Below are 11,456 nucleotides of genomic sequence, written 5' to 3' on the forward strand. Positions count from 1 at the left end.
CCTGAGCCCGTTGTACACCTCCACACACACATACACACACACACACACACACACACACACATACACACAGAGGAGAGGGAGAGCAGCCTGTCCTCCTACCACTCAGCCATGAGTAGCATCGGTTATGACCCCTTCTACTCCGCCTCGCCATACAGACGCTGGTATGTCGAGGCCCCCCCTCGTGTCGCGGTGACCAGAGGGAGGACCCACTCCGTCTACTCCTCCCATGCTTCCCCGCTGTCCTCCTCCCGTCTGCAGTACTCCTCCCCTGGCCGGGTGCTGCTCTCCTCCTCCTCCTCACAAGCCGCTTCCCTGGAGCTGGAGCTGAGCCAGGCCGCCCAGATCAGCTCCGACTTCCGCACCGTGCGCACCCAAGAGCGCAGCCAGCTGCAGGACCTCAACGACCGCTTCGCCGGCTTCATCGAGAGGGTGCGTGAGCTGGAGCAGCAGAACCGTGCTCTGGAGGCAGAGCTGCTGCTGCTGAGGCAGAGGTACACGGAGCCGTCCCGCCTGAGAGCGTTGTACGAGCAGGAGGCCCGGTCCCTGAGAGCTGCTGTGGATGAGGCCAGAGCAGAGCAACAGGCCGTCCTGGGACAGAGAGAGCGGCTGGAGCAAACCCTGAGCGCCTTGCAGGGTCGATATGAGGAGGAAGTGCTGGCTCGTGAGGAGGCCGAGGGCAGGCTGATGGACACCCGCCGCGAGGCCGACCAGGCAGCCTTAGCCAAGGCCGAGCTGGAGAAGAGCGTCGAAACTCTGCTGGAGGAGCTGGCATTCCTCAAGAGGATTCACGAAGGCGAGGTGGTTGAGCTCCAGGCCCAGGTCCAGATGGGTGTCCAGGTGGCAGTGGAGTCTGAGGCCGCGGCTCCGGACCTCTCCGGGGCTCTCAGGGACATCCGGTCCCAGTATGAAAGGCTGGCGGCAAGAAACATGCAGGCAGCAGAGGAGTGGTTCAGGGGGAAGGTGGGCTCCATGAACGAAACTGTGGCCCAGCACAGTAACGCCGTGAGAAGCTCCAAGGACGAAGCGGGAGAGTACCGACGCCAGCTCCAGGCCCGCCTGCTGGAGATCGATGCATGCAGAGGCCTCAATGAATCCCTGGAGAAACAGCTGCATGAGATGGAGGACAAGCAGAACGCTGAGATAGATGCTATGCATGTCAGTAGTGTATTCTATCGCAAGGCATTCATTATTATCCAGATCTTTACATTTCTGTGGTTACAACTCTTTTAAAGTATTACTTGAGGGTTTTATTTCATTTAACGTTGTTTGTCCTTTTATCCTGACTTGACATTGTCTTGTATTCAGGACACCATTGCAGAGTTGGAGAGTGAGCTGAGGGGCACCAAACAGGAAATGGCACGCTACCTGAAAGAGTACCAGGACCTTCTGAATGTCAAGATGGCTCTGGACATTGAGATTGCTGCATACAGGTGAGAAGCAGTGAGGCTGAGGTGAAAATATATGTTGAAACTAAGCTGGAGTATTTCTAAAGTTTATGTATATGTAGATAGATCTGCAAAGTTTATGACCTTACTAAATGTATAATTTATGTGAAACTTTAGGAGTTTAGCATAGGATAGAAAAGCCAAAAAGAGCAGGAAACGTTTTATTTTGGTAAACACATTCTGAGATAAAGCAACACTGTAGTGTTGTACTCATCGCCTTTCTTTTCACCGACCTCTACAGGAAGCTTCTAGAAGGGGAGGAGTCTCGTTTCAGTGTAGGAGTGCCTGGGAGTGTGTCCTCTTTGTATAGCCACAGTTTCGCAGCGCCCTCCATCGCCCGGCCCTTCCTCTCCAGCCTGAGCTCTGGCACCTCCTACCTGATGACATCACACCTCCTCAGCTCCAGCTTCAGCACCACCGAGGGGCTCATCTCTGCCAGCCACGCCCAGCAAGCAGAGGCCAGCCCACCTGGGGAAGAGAAGGAGGAGGAAGAGGAAGCAGAGGAGGAGGTAAAGGCGGAAGAGGAGGAGGAGGAGGAGAAGGAAGAAGAGGCAGGAGAAGAGACAGAGGAGACAAAGGAGGAAGAGGAGAAAGAGGATAAAGAGGGAGGAGATGAGGAAGGAGATAAAGAGCAAGAGGATGAAGAAGGGGCTAAGGAAGCTGAAGAGGCTGAGGGAGCAGATGAGGAGGCCAAGGACGGAGAAAAGGGTTAGTGCATTGTTTTTACGTTCTGTAATTTCTCAATTAAACTTCAATTATTAAAATCCGGATGACAGTCAATAATACAATTCTCATCTATTGATGCAGGTGGCGAGGAGGAGCAAAAGGAAGAGGTGACAGAGGAGGAGCAAAAGGAAGAGGCGACAGAGGAGGAGCAAAAGGAAGAGGTGACAGAGGAGGCGCAAAAGGAAGAGGTGACAGAGGAGGCGCAAAAGGAAGAGGCGACAGAGGCTGCCAAAGATGACGGGGAGAAAGGCGACAAAGGAGAAGGAGAGGAGACTGAGGTTAAAGAGGAAGCCCAAGAGGAGGTAAAAAAGGAAGGAGGCGATGACAAAGATGAGGATGCAAAGGAAGAAGAAAAGGCGGAGAAGGATGAGGCAAAAAAAAGTGAAGAGAAAGAAGATAAAGCGGATGCCAAGAAAGACGACAAAGTTCCTTCGAAAACAGATGTGAAAGCTGAGGCCAAAAAGGAGAAAGAGGAAGGAAAAGCAGCCAAACCGGAAGCTGCAGAGGAAACGAGCACAAAGGGTAAAAAGTAAGCCAGTAGCTTCAGAAAACTTCAATCATGACTGTCCATTAGCTCCATAACCAGTAGAGGCATCTATGCTATCCTCTCAAATCTGCTTGTTAACATGGTGCTCAATAAAACCGTCCAATAGCCATTCACAGCAACAAATCAAGGTAAACTGCTTGCCAATATCAAGAGGAATCCATAGAGGGTCTGGTTGCACACTTCCTGATGAGCGTAATATGTGTAACTGCTGAGTGCAAAAGTGAGTGTGTGAGATTTTGGTGGTTTAATAAACACCTCTTAAAGCCACGTGTGTCATTGATTTTGTGCCGGGTGAACCATAAACAAGTCCTGATGTAACTTTCAACATCACGAGCTTGTGATAACGCAGCTGTTTAGTAATCACCTCGCTCACCGCTCTCCGAAATGTGAGCATGTCTTTCATTAATTCCTTGATTACACAGTCACTCACAGGCCATTAGAAACACTGTCAGTGACGGATTATAAATAAAACTCAAGAGCAAAGCGGATCCCCACACAACCCCTCCTAAACTATTCTGTTGGGGCATTCAGACACTTAATAATGTTAAATATATATATATATATATATATATGTGCATGTGAAAAGAAAAGAAAGGACTGGCTGCATGAAGAAAACATTATTTTAATTTTGTCACTCCACTTAATCCTGGAATTGCAGCTCCCATAATGCTTTGGTGGACGTAAACAGGAAGTTGCACAGTCTACACGTGTGGGCTGTTACATGAGCCCCGTTTTTGAAAACCTATATTTGTTTACATTTTGCCACCATTACAAACATGAAGAATTAACTATTACCAGTTCCTGTTTGCAATGTAACGTTACTCATGGATGCACAGAATAACACTGCGTTAGTTTGATACTGAAGAAAACGTGGGGACTGTCAGGTGAGCTCTGCAGCTACACGCGTATGTGACGTATAAGGGCATTTGGGGACGTTTATTCGTAATGGTAAATCAATCTATTAACCCGTGTGTGTCACGTCTGTGTTCAGGTTTAAGTCATGGCTCAGAGAAAGGAGTGATATTTTGTTTCTTAAATTGCTGGAATCAGCGTTAAAGGGGTCTTTTTGAAGTGCCTCAATCGCCTCCGTGAGATGAGCTGCTGCTGCTGCCTGTGTTGGTAAGTCAGCCAAACTACAATCAAACCCTCCACTGTTCCATGTATTACATCGTGGGGGGTTTAATTTCGTCGCGTTTGGTGTGAACGCACCTTTAGTGTAATTGCAACTGCTGCGCAACTGCCTTTATAACTCGTGTGTTCCTGTTTCATTACATCGCAGCATGTTGTTATCACAAATGCAACAAAACAGGAAGTAAACACAGTACGTCATACCTCTCTGGGAGTTTGTTGTTCCTGCTCGTGACCTATGCTCGTGTTCACTTATGGTGATGTCTTTACAGAAACTATACAGTCTATAATGTAAGAGAAAGTGGAGGCAAATTATTTGCGTTATTATCCTGTTATTTCCACGAACGACCACAGGGGTCGCTGTTTAGCGAAAGCTGTTACTTGATTGGTTACCTGAGCATGAACTGTGGCCACAAGTGGTGATTACAGGATGATGGTAAATGCTGAAACTTGGCGCGACAGTTCACAGAAGAGTGACATTTAAATTACTTCAACTTTAGTTTGCTAAATTGAGCTAATATTGGCTATCATTAAGGCTAGCAGCAGAGGCTGAATCCCATTGAAAAGTGCTGAATTGAGCACGTCTGTATTTTGTTAAACCTCTGCACTACTGTTTATTTAGTTGACGTTAAACCTCTGCACTACTGTTTATTTAGTTGATTTAATATTATTCTGTTCTATTCACTGTGTATATAGTGTGCATTTTTTATATAACATCTTTACTATATTATAACTGTATATATTGTGACATGTGTATCTTTCTTGTATTTTTCTTTTTATATAATATTAAGATTTTTTTACCTGTGACCTATTGCTGCTCTGTAACCTATTGCTGCTTGTAACAAAATAATTTCCCCTCGCGGGATCAATAAAGTTAGTATCTATCTATCTATCTATCTATCTATCTATCTATCTATCTATCTTAACTTTTCATATATAAGAGAAATAATGTTTTCTTTCAAAAGTTACATATAGTCCCAGTTTTAATGCGTCTACACTGAGACTAAGTGGCTGATTACCAGATGAAGGCGCACACACACACACACACACACACACACACACACACACACACACACACACACGCGGTAGATAAAAGCATGCCATTATTTACGGTAATTGGGTGCTTTTTGCAGACCAACTAAGAGAAATGATGATGATAATGATGACTCTGATGTGAAAGGCTGCTCTATGTCATTACTCCATTGTGAAATACAAAATAGGCACTCATTGAAACGGATCATGTCCGGATACAAGATGACCCATAAGCTTGCTTTTGCAATTACCTGACATTAGTACTTTTTACAAAAGACTGGCAGTAGAAGCTTGCAATCTGTTTCACGAGCACATCTATAATCTTCCCTAATGTGATAAAAACAAACACCCACTGATGCACATTATCCTCTGACACCTGACATCACCTGGCAGCTGCTCTGTTTATTTTACTCCCTTGGGTAGATATTAGGTTTAGACTGTCTGCAGCAGCAGCGGGCTCTCTGCATCAGGTATGCTGCAAACAGCCCCGGTTATGGGTTTAAAAAGCCGATGGCGGTGGTATTTCTTAGTACTTAGTAATAGCATCAGTCGTATATATTTTGCTGTTGACAAAAAATAAATAAAACTAAGCCGCATGTTTAAAACCTTTCGGCAAACTAGTTCAGCGGCACATCAATTCAATTTAAATCTGAAGAAATATCTTTTAGCAATAACCATAAGCCAAGAAATAAATGGTGCCCATCCTTTCAACATGGTCAGACAAACCTTATTGCACTCTGACTTTGTTATATTAGATTAGATCAATTACATTCTTGGTTGATGCATATTGTTGGTTGATATATATAAATATATATGTGTGTGTGTGTGTGTGTGTGTGTGTGTGTGTGTGTGTGTGTTGTAGAATGACAGTGAATGAAGCTTGAATCATGATGTCATAACCTTTTTGACCGTAAAGCCGTTCATTTCATAACGAAACACTTATTAATAAGCTCTATTCTGACAAGTCGTAACACTTTCACCCAAACAAGCTACTTATTGTAACGACTCTAATGTAATATGAAATGTCTGATGTATGTATACACAAAGCAAACACATGAATACATTCATATAAATGACAAGAAACAATCTCTGGTTGTTTTTTTTACTTCGTTATGACATTTATTGAGCAAATGCTGCTGGGAAATTGTTCATGATGAGTAAAGTCATGGGATTGCAAACAGTAGCACCTCATTTATTTCTATATTTAAATTCAAATCCATCCTATGCATACAAGAATGCGTGAATCTGCGCATTTACCATTGCTTTATTTTTCAGTTGCACTCAGGTGAATATAACAGACACTGATAAAAAGCATGTTTAAGGCTAGGAGTTTCTTCAGGTTTGTTAAGCTTTAACTGGATGTACATGGTCGTGTGTGTGTGTGTGTGTGTGTGTGTGTGTGTGTGTGTGTGTGTGTGTGTGTGTGTGTGTCATATCGCTGCCCGTCTCTTTCTCTCTGTATGTGGTGCATTTGCTGTTAGTTTCTTTTTGGCTCAGTTGATATCTTCACATGTCAAGTAAGGCTTCTTCAGTAGAGCAAGTGTCTTCGTAGAGGACCCGCCCACCTGCTCCTCCCCCTCTACCCCCATCCCCCGCCCCCTTTACTTAAACTCTGAAAAAACCTCTCAACTTTAATAATATTTCTCTCACTCTCCCATCCACAGTGTATTTATTCATTTTACATATGTACTCTTTTTACAGTGTATTTCTACCATACAGACAGATGAGAGGAAAGTTCTCCCCTCTCCTGAGCTAGCATGCAGAGACCCCCCCTCCCCCCCTCCCTCCCCTCCCTCCCTCCCATGAGCTCGCCCGTGAACTGCAGAAAGAAAGAAAAAGAGGATAAAATGTCTCGGTCGCTAGCTCCTCACCGCGTCCGCAGCAAAGCCCCGCTGAAAGCTGTCACTCGACATGCATTTTTGAAATTTGTAGCATTTAAGTTTTGGCTTCTCTCTATGATTTGTGAGTGGCTATCTGTGTTACATCGCTCTAGCTGTATGATTTTCTTTTTTTTTTTTAAATGTTAGTTCTGGGTTGATTGCTCATCTCCGTGTCGTCTCCTCCGGTCCGCCTCCGCTGGATCGGCCCGCTCATTCGCCCTCTGTCACCTGCTTGATGGACTGGGTGGAGTGCTTCTCCGTCTTCTTGGTGGAGACCAGCATCTCCTGCTTCACCTCCTCCACCTCTTCCTTCATCGTTTCAGTCACGGTGACCGATTTGGTGACGTGCTTGGAGCCGTCTTCTCCGGTGGTGATCGTCTCCACAGTTTTGGTGATCACCACTTTCTGGCTGCCGTCTTCCTTGACGGGACTTTCGTCCACGCCGTTAGAGATCACGTCGTCTTCCTTTCCCTCGTCCTTCTTCTCCTTCTCTTCGGGGCTGCTCTTGTCTGCGTCGCCATTCATGGCAGCGTCTTTCTTTTCTGCGCTCTTGTCGCTCTTTTTCTCTGATTTATCTTCAGCAGCTTTAGGGGCCTCGGGTTTGGCGGTCTTTGGGGATTCAGCTTTTGGAGATTCGGGTTTTGGGGAGTCTGACTTGGGGGACTCGGTTTTTGGGGAGATGGATTTTGGGGATCCAGCCTTCGGTGAGCCTTCTTTGGGGGTCTCAGACTTAGGGGATGCAGGCTTAAGGGACTCAGGTCTAGGTGATTCAGACTTAGGGGACTCAGGTTTAGGGGATTCAGACTTAGGGGACTCAGGTTTAGGGGATTCAGGCTTAGGGGACTCAGGTTTAGGGGATTCAGACTTAGGGGACTCAGGTTTAGGAGATTCAGACTTAGGGGACTCAGGTTTAGGGGATTCAGACTTAGGGGACTCAGGTTTAGGGGATACAGACTTGGGTGATCCAGGTCTAGGGGATTCAGACTTTGGAGAATCTGGTTTTGATGCCTCGGTTTTGGCAGCTTCTTCTTTCTTGGCCTCTGGCTTTGCAGCTTCTGTTTTTGGAGCTTCTGTCTTGGCTACAGCTTCTTCTGCTTTCTCATCTTTTAACTTCTTCTCATCTTTTTCGCTTTTTTTGTCTTTGTCCCCGTCCTCTTTTTCCTCTTTCTCATCCCCGCTTTTGGATGCTTTGTCACTAGCTACATCTTCATCCTGATCGCCTTCCTCCTCTTCAGCACCAGCTTCCTCTTCACCTCCGCTGCCTTCTTTGTCTCCGGCCTTCTCTTTGTCAGGAGAGGCTTTAGACTCTGGAGCTTTGGAGCACAGGACTGTCTCCTCAACTTCATCCTCTCCCTCTTCTCCGTCTCCTTCGTCGCCTCCCTCTGCATCCTCCCCCTTTTCTCCCTCATCCTCTTCTTCCTTCTCTCCTTCTTCACCTCCTTCTCCATCCCCCTCTTCTTCCTCATCGTCACCTTTTCCATCCTCTTCTTCGTCCTTGGCGGGTTCGCTAGAGCTAACTTTGGCTTCAGTGGCGGCTACAACTTCCTCCTCTCCCTCTTCCCCCTCAGCCTCTGCTTCCCCCCCTTCTCCTTCCTCTTCCCCCTCCTCTTCCTCACCCTCATCTCCCCCTCCGAGTGTGGCAGACAGCTCCTGTGCTATTTCCGCCAGGGCCTCGTCGATGTCTAACTTCTCATCCTCAACCCTTGTCTCTTCGATGATCTCCTCCACAAACTTGTGGTGCACCTTGAGCTTGGGAGGGTCTGATTTAGGCTTAGAGATTTTGGTGGGGGTCGCCTGACGATAAGGGAAAGTGCTGAAGTGGGTCTCCTCACCCTCTAGGAGTTTCCTGAGGATAGCAAATGTATACATAATGTTTTTAGTAATCCCTTTTAGGTACAGAGAAGGTTACCGTTTTTATGAAATGACTGCAAATGTTATTTCTGCTACTTGAACAGATGTCAATTACATCGTTAGGCTACCTGTATGCAGCGATCTCAATGTCCAAAGCCATCTTGACATTGAGCAGGTCCTGGTACTCGCGCAGGTGACGAGCCATCTCCCATTTGGTGCTCTTGAGCTCATTGTCCAGCTGGTGAATTGTCTCCTGAGGGGAAAAAAAACAGAGCAGTACACGATACAAGGTCGGTTAAGTACAACAAGATGACATGCGGAGCAAAGCCACGTCCTCTTTTGCAGATGATTTTATGCAGCTTTGAATATCACCTTCATGGATTACCAAGACTTGTGGCAACAGCTTTACAGACTTCCAAAACAATTATTTTTTTCTCACAAATTTACCTTTTAAATTAAACTGAGCCTGTGTCAATTTGTCCCTCTTTTATTTGCCGTGCACATTTTGTATAAACTCTGTCGAATATGTGCACCAAACCCTGTTGCTTTAATATAATCTGACGCAACACAGTATTCATTCATGTAGAAGGCCTCTCTCTCCCTCTCTCTCTCTCTCTCTCTCTCTCTCTCAAGGACAGCCTCCACTCTTGTCAATGCACCCCCACACCCACCCAGAATCTCAGTGGTGTGATGTAAGGACACAGCATCGACCTGTGCCTCTGACTCAGCAATACGGGGAGGGGAGGAGGGGGAGTCTGCTGCTGCTGCAGTGTCTCCCTTTTAACCATTTCCTGACACTTGGGAGAGTGATTTGTAAAGGAAGTCAGCGCTCGTAACTTTGGGAGCGCAATGATGCGCTCTTAGCGGTCATTACGCAGCAGAAAAGGTTTCCACATAGCGGTAATTACGCAGCAGAAAAGGTTTCCACATAGCGGTCATTACGCAGCAGAAAAGGTTTCCACACAGGAAGTTAACTGTGATTTAGAAAATAAAAATATGATCACTTGTCAGTTTGCTGTGTTTATGTCCCTCAGATGAGAACTGCGTCACACTAAGATATACGAAAAATTAAATATTCAGTACATTAACAATGAATCCATCGCCATCATAGCAACTCAACAGATTAATACTTTTTAAGCACACACAAGTATTAACTCAAACATCAAAGAAGTCTCACGGCAACAATTTAAAAGTGTTCGGCTCTGCGCGCACGGCTCTGTGGCTGTTTCCTACCTGCAGGCTGGACAGGTCGCTGTTGTGGCGGTCCTCGATGTCATTCAGCTGCCTCTCCAGCGACTCTCTTGTCCCGCGGATGGACTCCAACTCCACCGTCTTGGACTGCAGCTGCCGGCGGTAGTCGGATATTTCATCACGGGCGGACTTGATGGCGTCCTTGTTCTGCTCCGCCGCCTCGGTGAGCTTGGAGAAGCGGCACATGAACCAGCTCTCCACCTGCTGCAGGTTCTGGTTGGAGTGGCCCTCCAGCTCGCAGCGGATCTCCCGCAGAGCCTCGGTGATGTCGGTCTTCTGGAGGTCTCTCCTCTCCACGGTCACCTGAGACTCCTGGATCTGGGCGATGAGGTCGCTCACCTCTTCCTCGTGGTTGTTGCGGATAAAGGCGATCTCGTCCTGGAGCGACTGAACTTTCTTATCCAGCTCGGACTTCACCAACTCGGAGTCGCTTGTGTCCTTCTTCAGGACGCGGATTATGGCCTCCGTCTCCTCGCGGATGCGAGCCTCCTCGTCGAAGCGGTCCCTGAGCCTCTGGATGTCCTCCTCGATGTGGTCGGTGTCGAGCTGGATCTGCGTCTTGTCGTGGTGGATCTGCTCCAGCATGGAGCGCAGCTCCTGCAGCTCCTGGTCGTAGAGGTCGCCCAGCTGGGAGCGCGACACCTGCTTCTGCCGCAGTGCCTGGATCTCGTCCTCGATCTGCTTGTTCTGCTGCTCCAGGTAGTGCACCTTGTCGATGTAAACCACAAACCGGTCGTTGAGCCCCTGGAGTTGCTCCTTCTCATTGGAGCGCTTGTAGTCTCCGTTCAGCATGGAGCTTTGAGTGTAATCAACGCTGTCGGCGGAGCTGTGCACCGCCGAGCTGTAAACTCGGGACACCGGCATGTTCACGCTCCTCTTGTAAGACGAGGTGATGGTGGAGCCGGGGCTTGCCCGGGACCAAGACTGGGAGCGGAAGCCGCTGGACGGGGTGCCGCTGGAGCGGCTGTAGCCGTAGCCGGTCGTCCTGGTATCCATAATTCTCCTGAAGGGGCTCCCTACCGTGTCCACCGGGTAACTCATCCGGTCAGACTATATGATGTGCGCCGGAATGAAGGAGGGGGGGGGGGGGGGGGGATGACGGTGCAGGGGGGGATGAAGGCGTGGGGCGAGTTTTTGTATGTGATTGTGTGTGTGTGTGTGAGTGTGTGTGTGTTATGTGTGTGTGTGTGTGTGTGTGTGCAGGTGAGGGGTGTATGGCTCGCACAGCGAATGAGACCTGCTCCGCCTGCGCCTTATATATCTGAGGCTCTGTCGCCGACAAGGCAAGTCCAAGCAGTTTTATTTCGTCCACCGGTGGAAGGGAGGGGGTGCGCGCGCCCCCCCCCCCCCCCCTCAGGCCGCCTGCTAATGGTCCGGGGTCCCGCTCCGTCTGAACCACGTGGGCTGCAGGCGCTACGTGGGTGTCTGATTGAGATAGACAGATGAAAATATAGCATCACTAAGTTTATATTGAAACATATACTTTTTAAGTGTTTTTCTTTTTTTTCTCCATTTCTTTAAAATGACTGAAAACAATCGTCGCTGAATTGGTCTCGTCGTTTCAGCACCACGGACAGCGAGCAGCAAACATCAGTT

General features: G+C 47.7%; 2 protein-coding genes across 2 annotated transcripts; one reads left to right on the forward strand and one right to left on the reverse strand.

Moving 5' to 3' along the window:
- nefla (neurofilament light chain a) lies at positions 1–2,985 on the forward strand. The gene is made up of 4 exons (XM_068705904.1): positions 1–1,155; positions 1,306–1,430; positions 1,687–2,153; positions 2,253–2,985. The coding sequence occupies exons 1-4, from the start codon at positions 109–111 to the stop codon at positions 2,702–2,704; spliced, it is 2,091 nt and encodes a 696-aa protein (XP_068562005.1). The 5' UTR covers positions 1–108; the 3' UTR covers positions 2,705–2,985.
- Positions 2,986–5,971: 2,986 nt separating this feature from the next.
- Positions 5,972–11,115, reverse strand: nefma (neurofilament medium chain a). Its single transcript, XM_068705905.1, has 3 exons — positions 9,843–11,115; positions 8,738–8,862; positions 5,972–8,604 (listed from the first exon to the last, which is right to left on the reverse strand). The coding sequence occupies exons 1-3, from the start codon at positions 10,899–10,901 to the stop codon at positions 6,969–6,971; spliced, it is 2,820 nt and encodes a 939-aa protein (XP_068562006.1). The 5' UTR covers positions 10,902–11,115; the 3' UTR covers positions 5,972–6,968.
- Positions 11,116–11,456: the final 341 nt, after the last annotated feature.

Source organism: Cebidichthys violaceus, unplaced genomic scaffold (assembly GCF_023349555.1).
Source record: "Cebidichthys violaceus isolate CVI_PGR_0920_01 unplaced genomic scaffold, fCebVio1.0.p SCAF_12, whole genome shotgun sequence".
Taxonomy (NCBI): Eukaryota; Metazoa; Chordata; class Actinopteri; order Perciformes; family Stichaeidae; genus Cebidichthys; species Cebidichthys violaceus.

What these genes read in the sequence shown, in the direction of transcription:
- nefla (XM_068705904.1), top strand. Translation starts at nt 109, where the DNA reads ATGAGTAGCATCGGTTATGACCCCTTCTACTCCGCCTCGCCATACAGA. An exon ending in ATTGAGATTGCTGCATACAG is followed by an intron (nt 1,431 to 1,686) that starts GTGAGAAGCAGT and finishes CGACCTCTACAG; the next exon opens with GAAGCTTCTAGAAGGGGAGG. An exon ending in GGCCAAGGACGGAGAAAAGG is followed by an intron (nt 2,154 to 2,252) that starts GTTAGTGCATTG and finishes CTATTGATGCAG; the next exon opens with GTGGCGAGGAGGAGCAAAAG.
- nefma (XM_068705905.1), bottom strand. Translation starts at nt 10,901, where the DNA reads ATGAGTTACCCGGTGGACACGGTAGGGAGCCCCTTCAGGAGAATTATG. An exon ending in GCGACCTGTCCAGCCTGCAG is followed by an intron (nt 8,863 to 9,842) that starts GTAGGAAACAGC and finishes TTTTCCCCTCAG; the next exon opens with GAGACAATTCACCAGCTGGA. An exon ending in ATTGAGATCGCTGCATACAG is followed by an intron (nt 8,605 to 8,737) that starts GTAGCCTAACGA and finishes TGCTATCCTCAG; the next exon opens with GAAACTCCTAGAGGGTGAGG.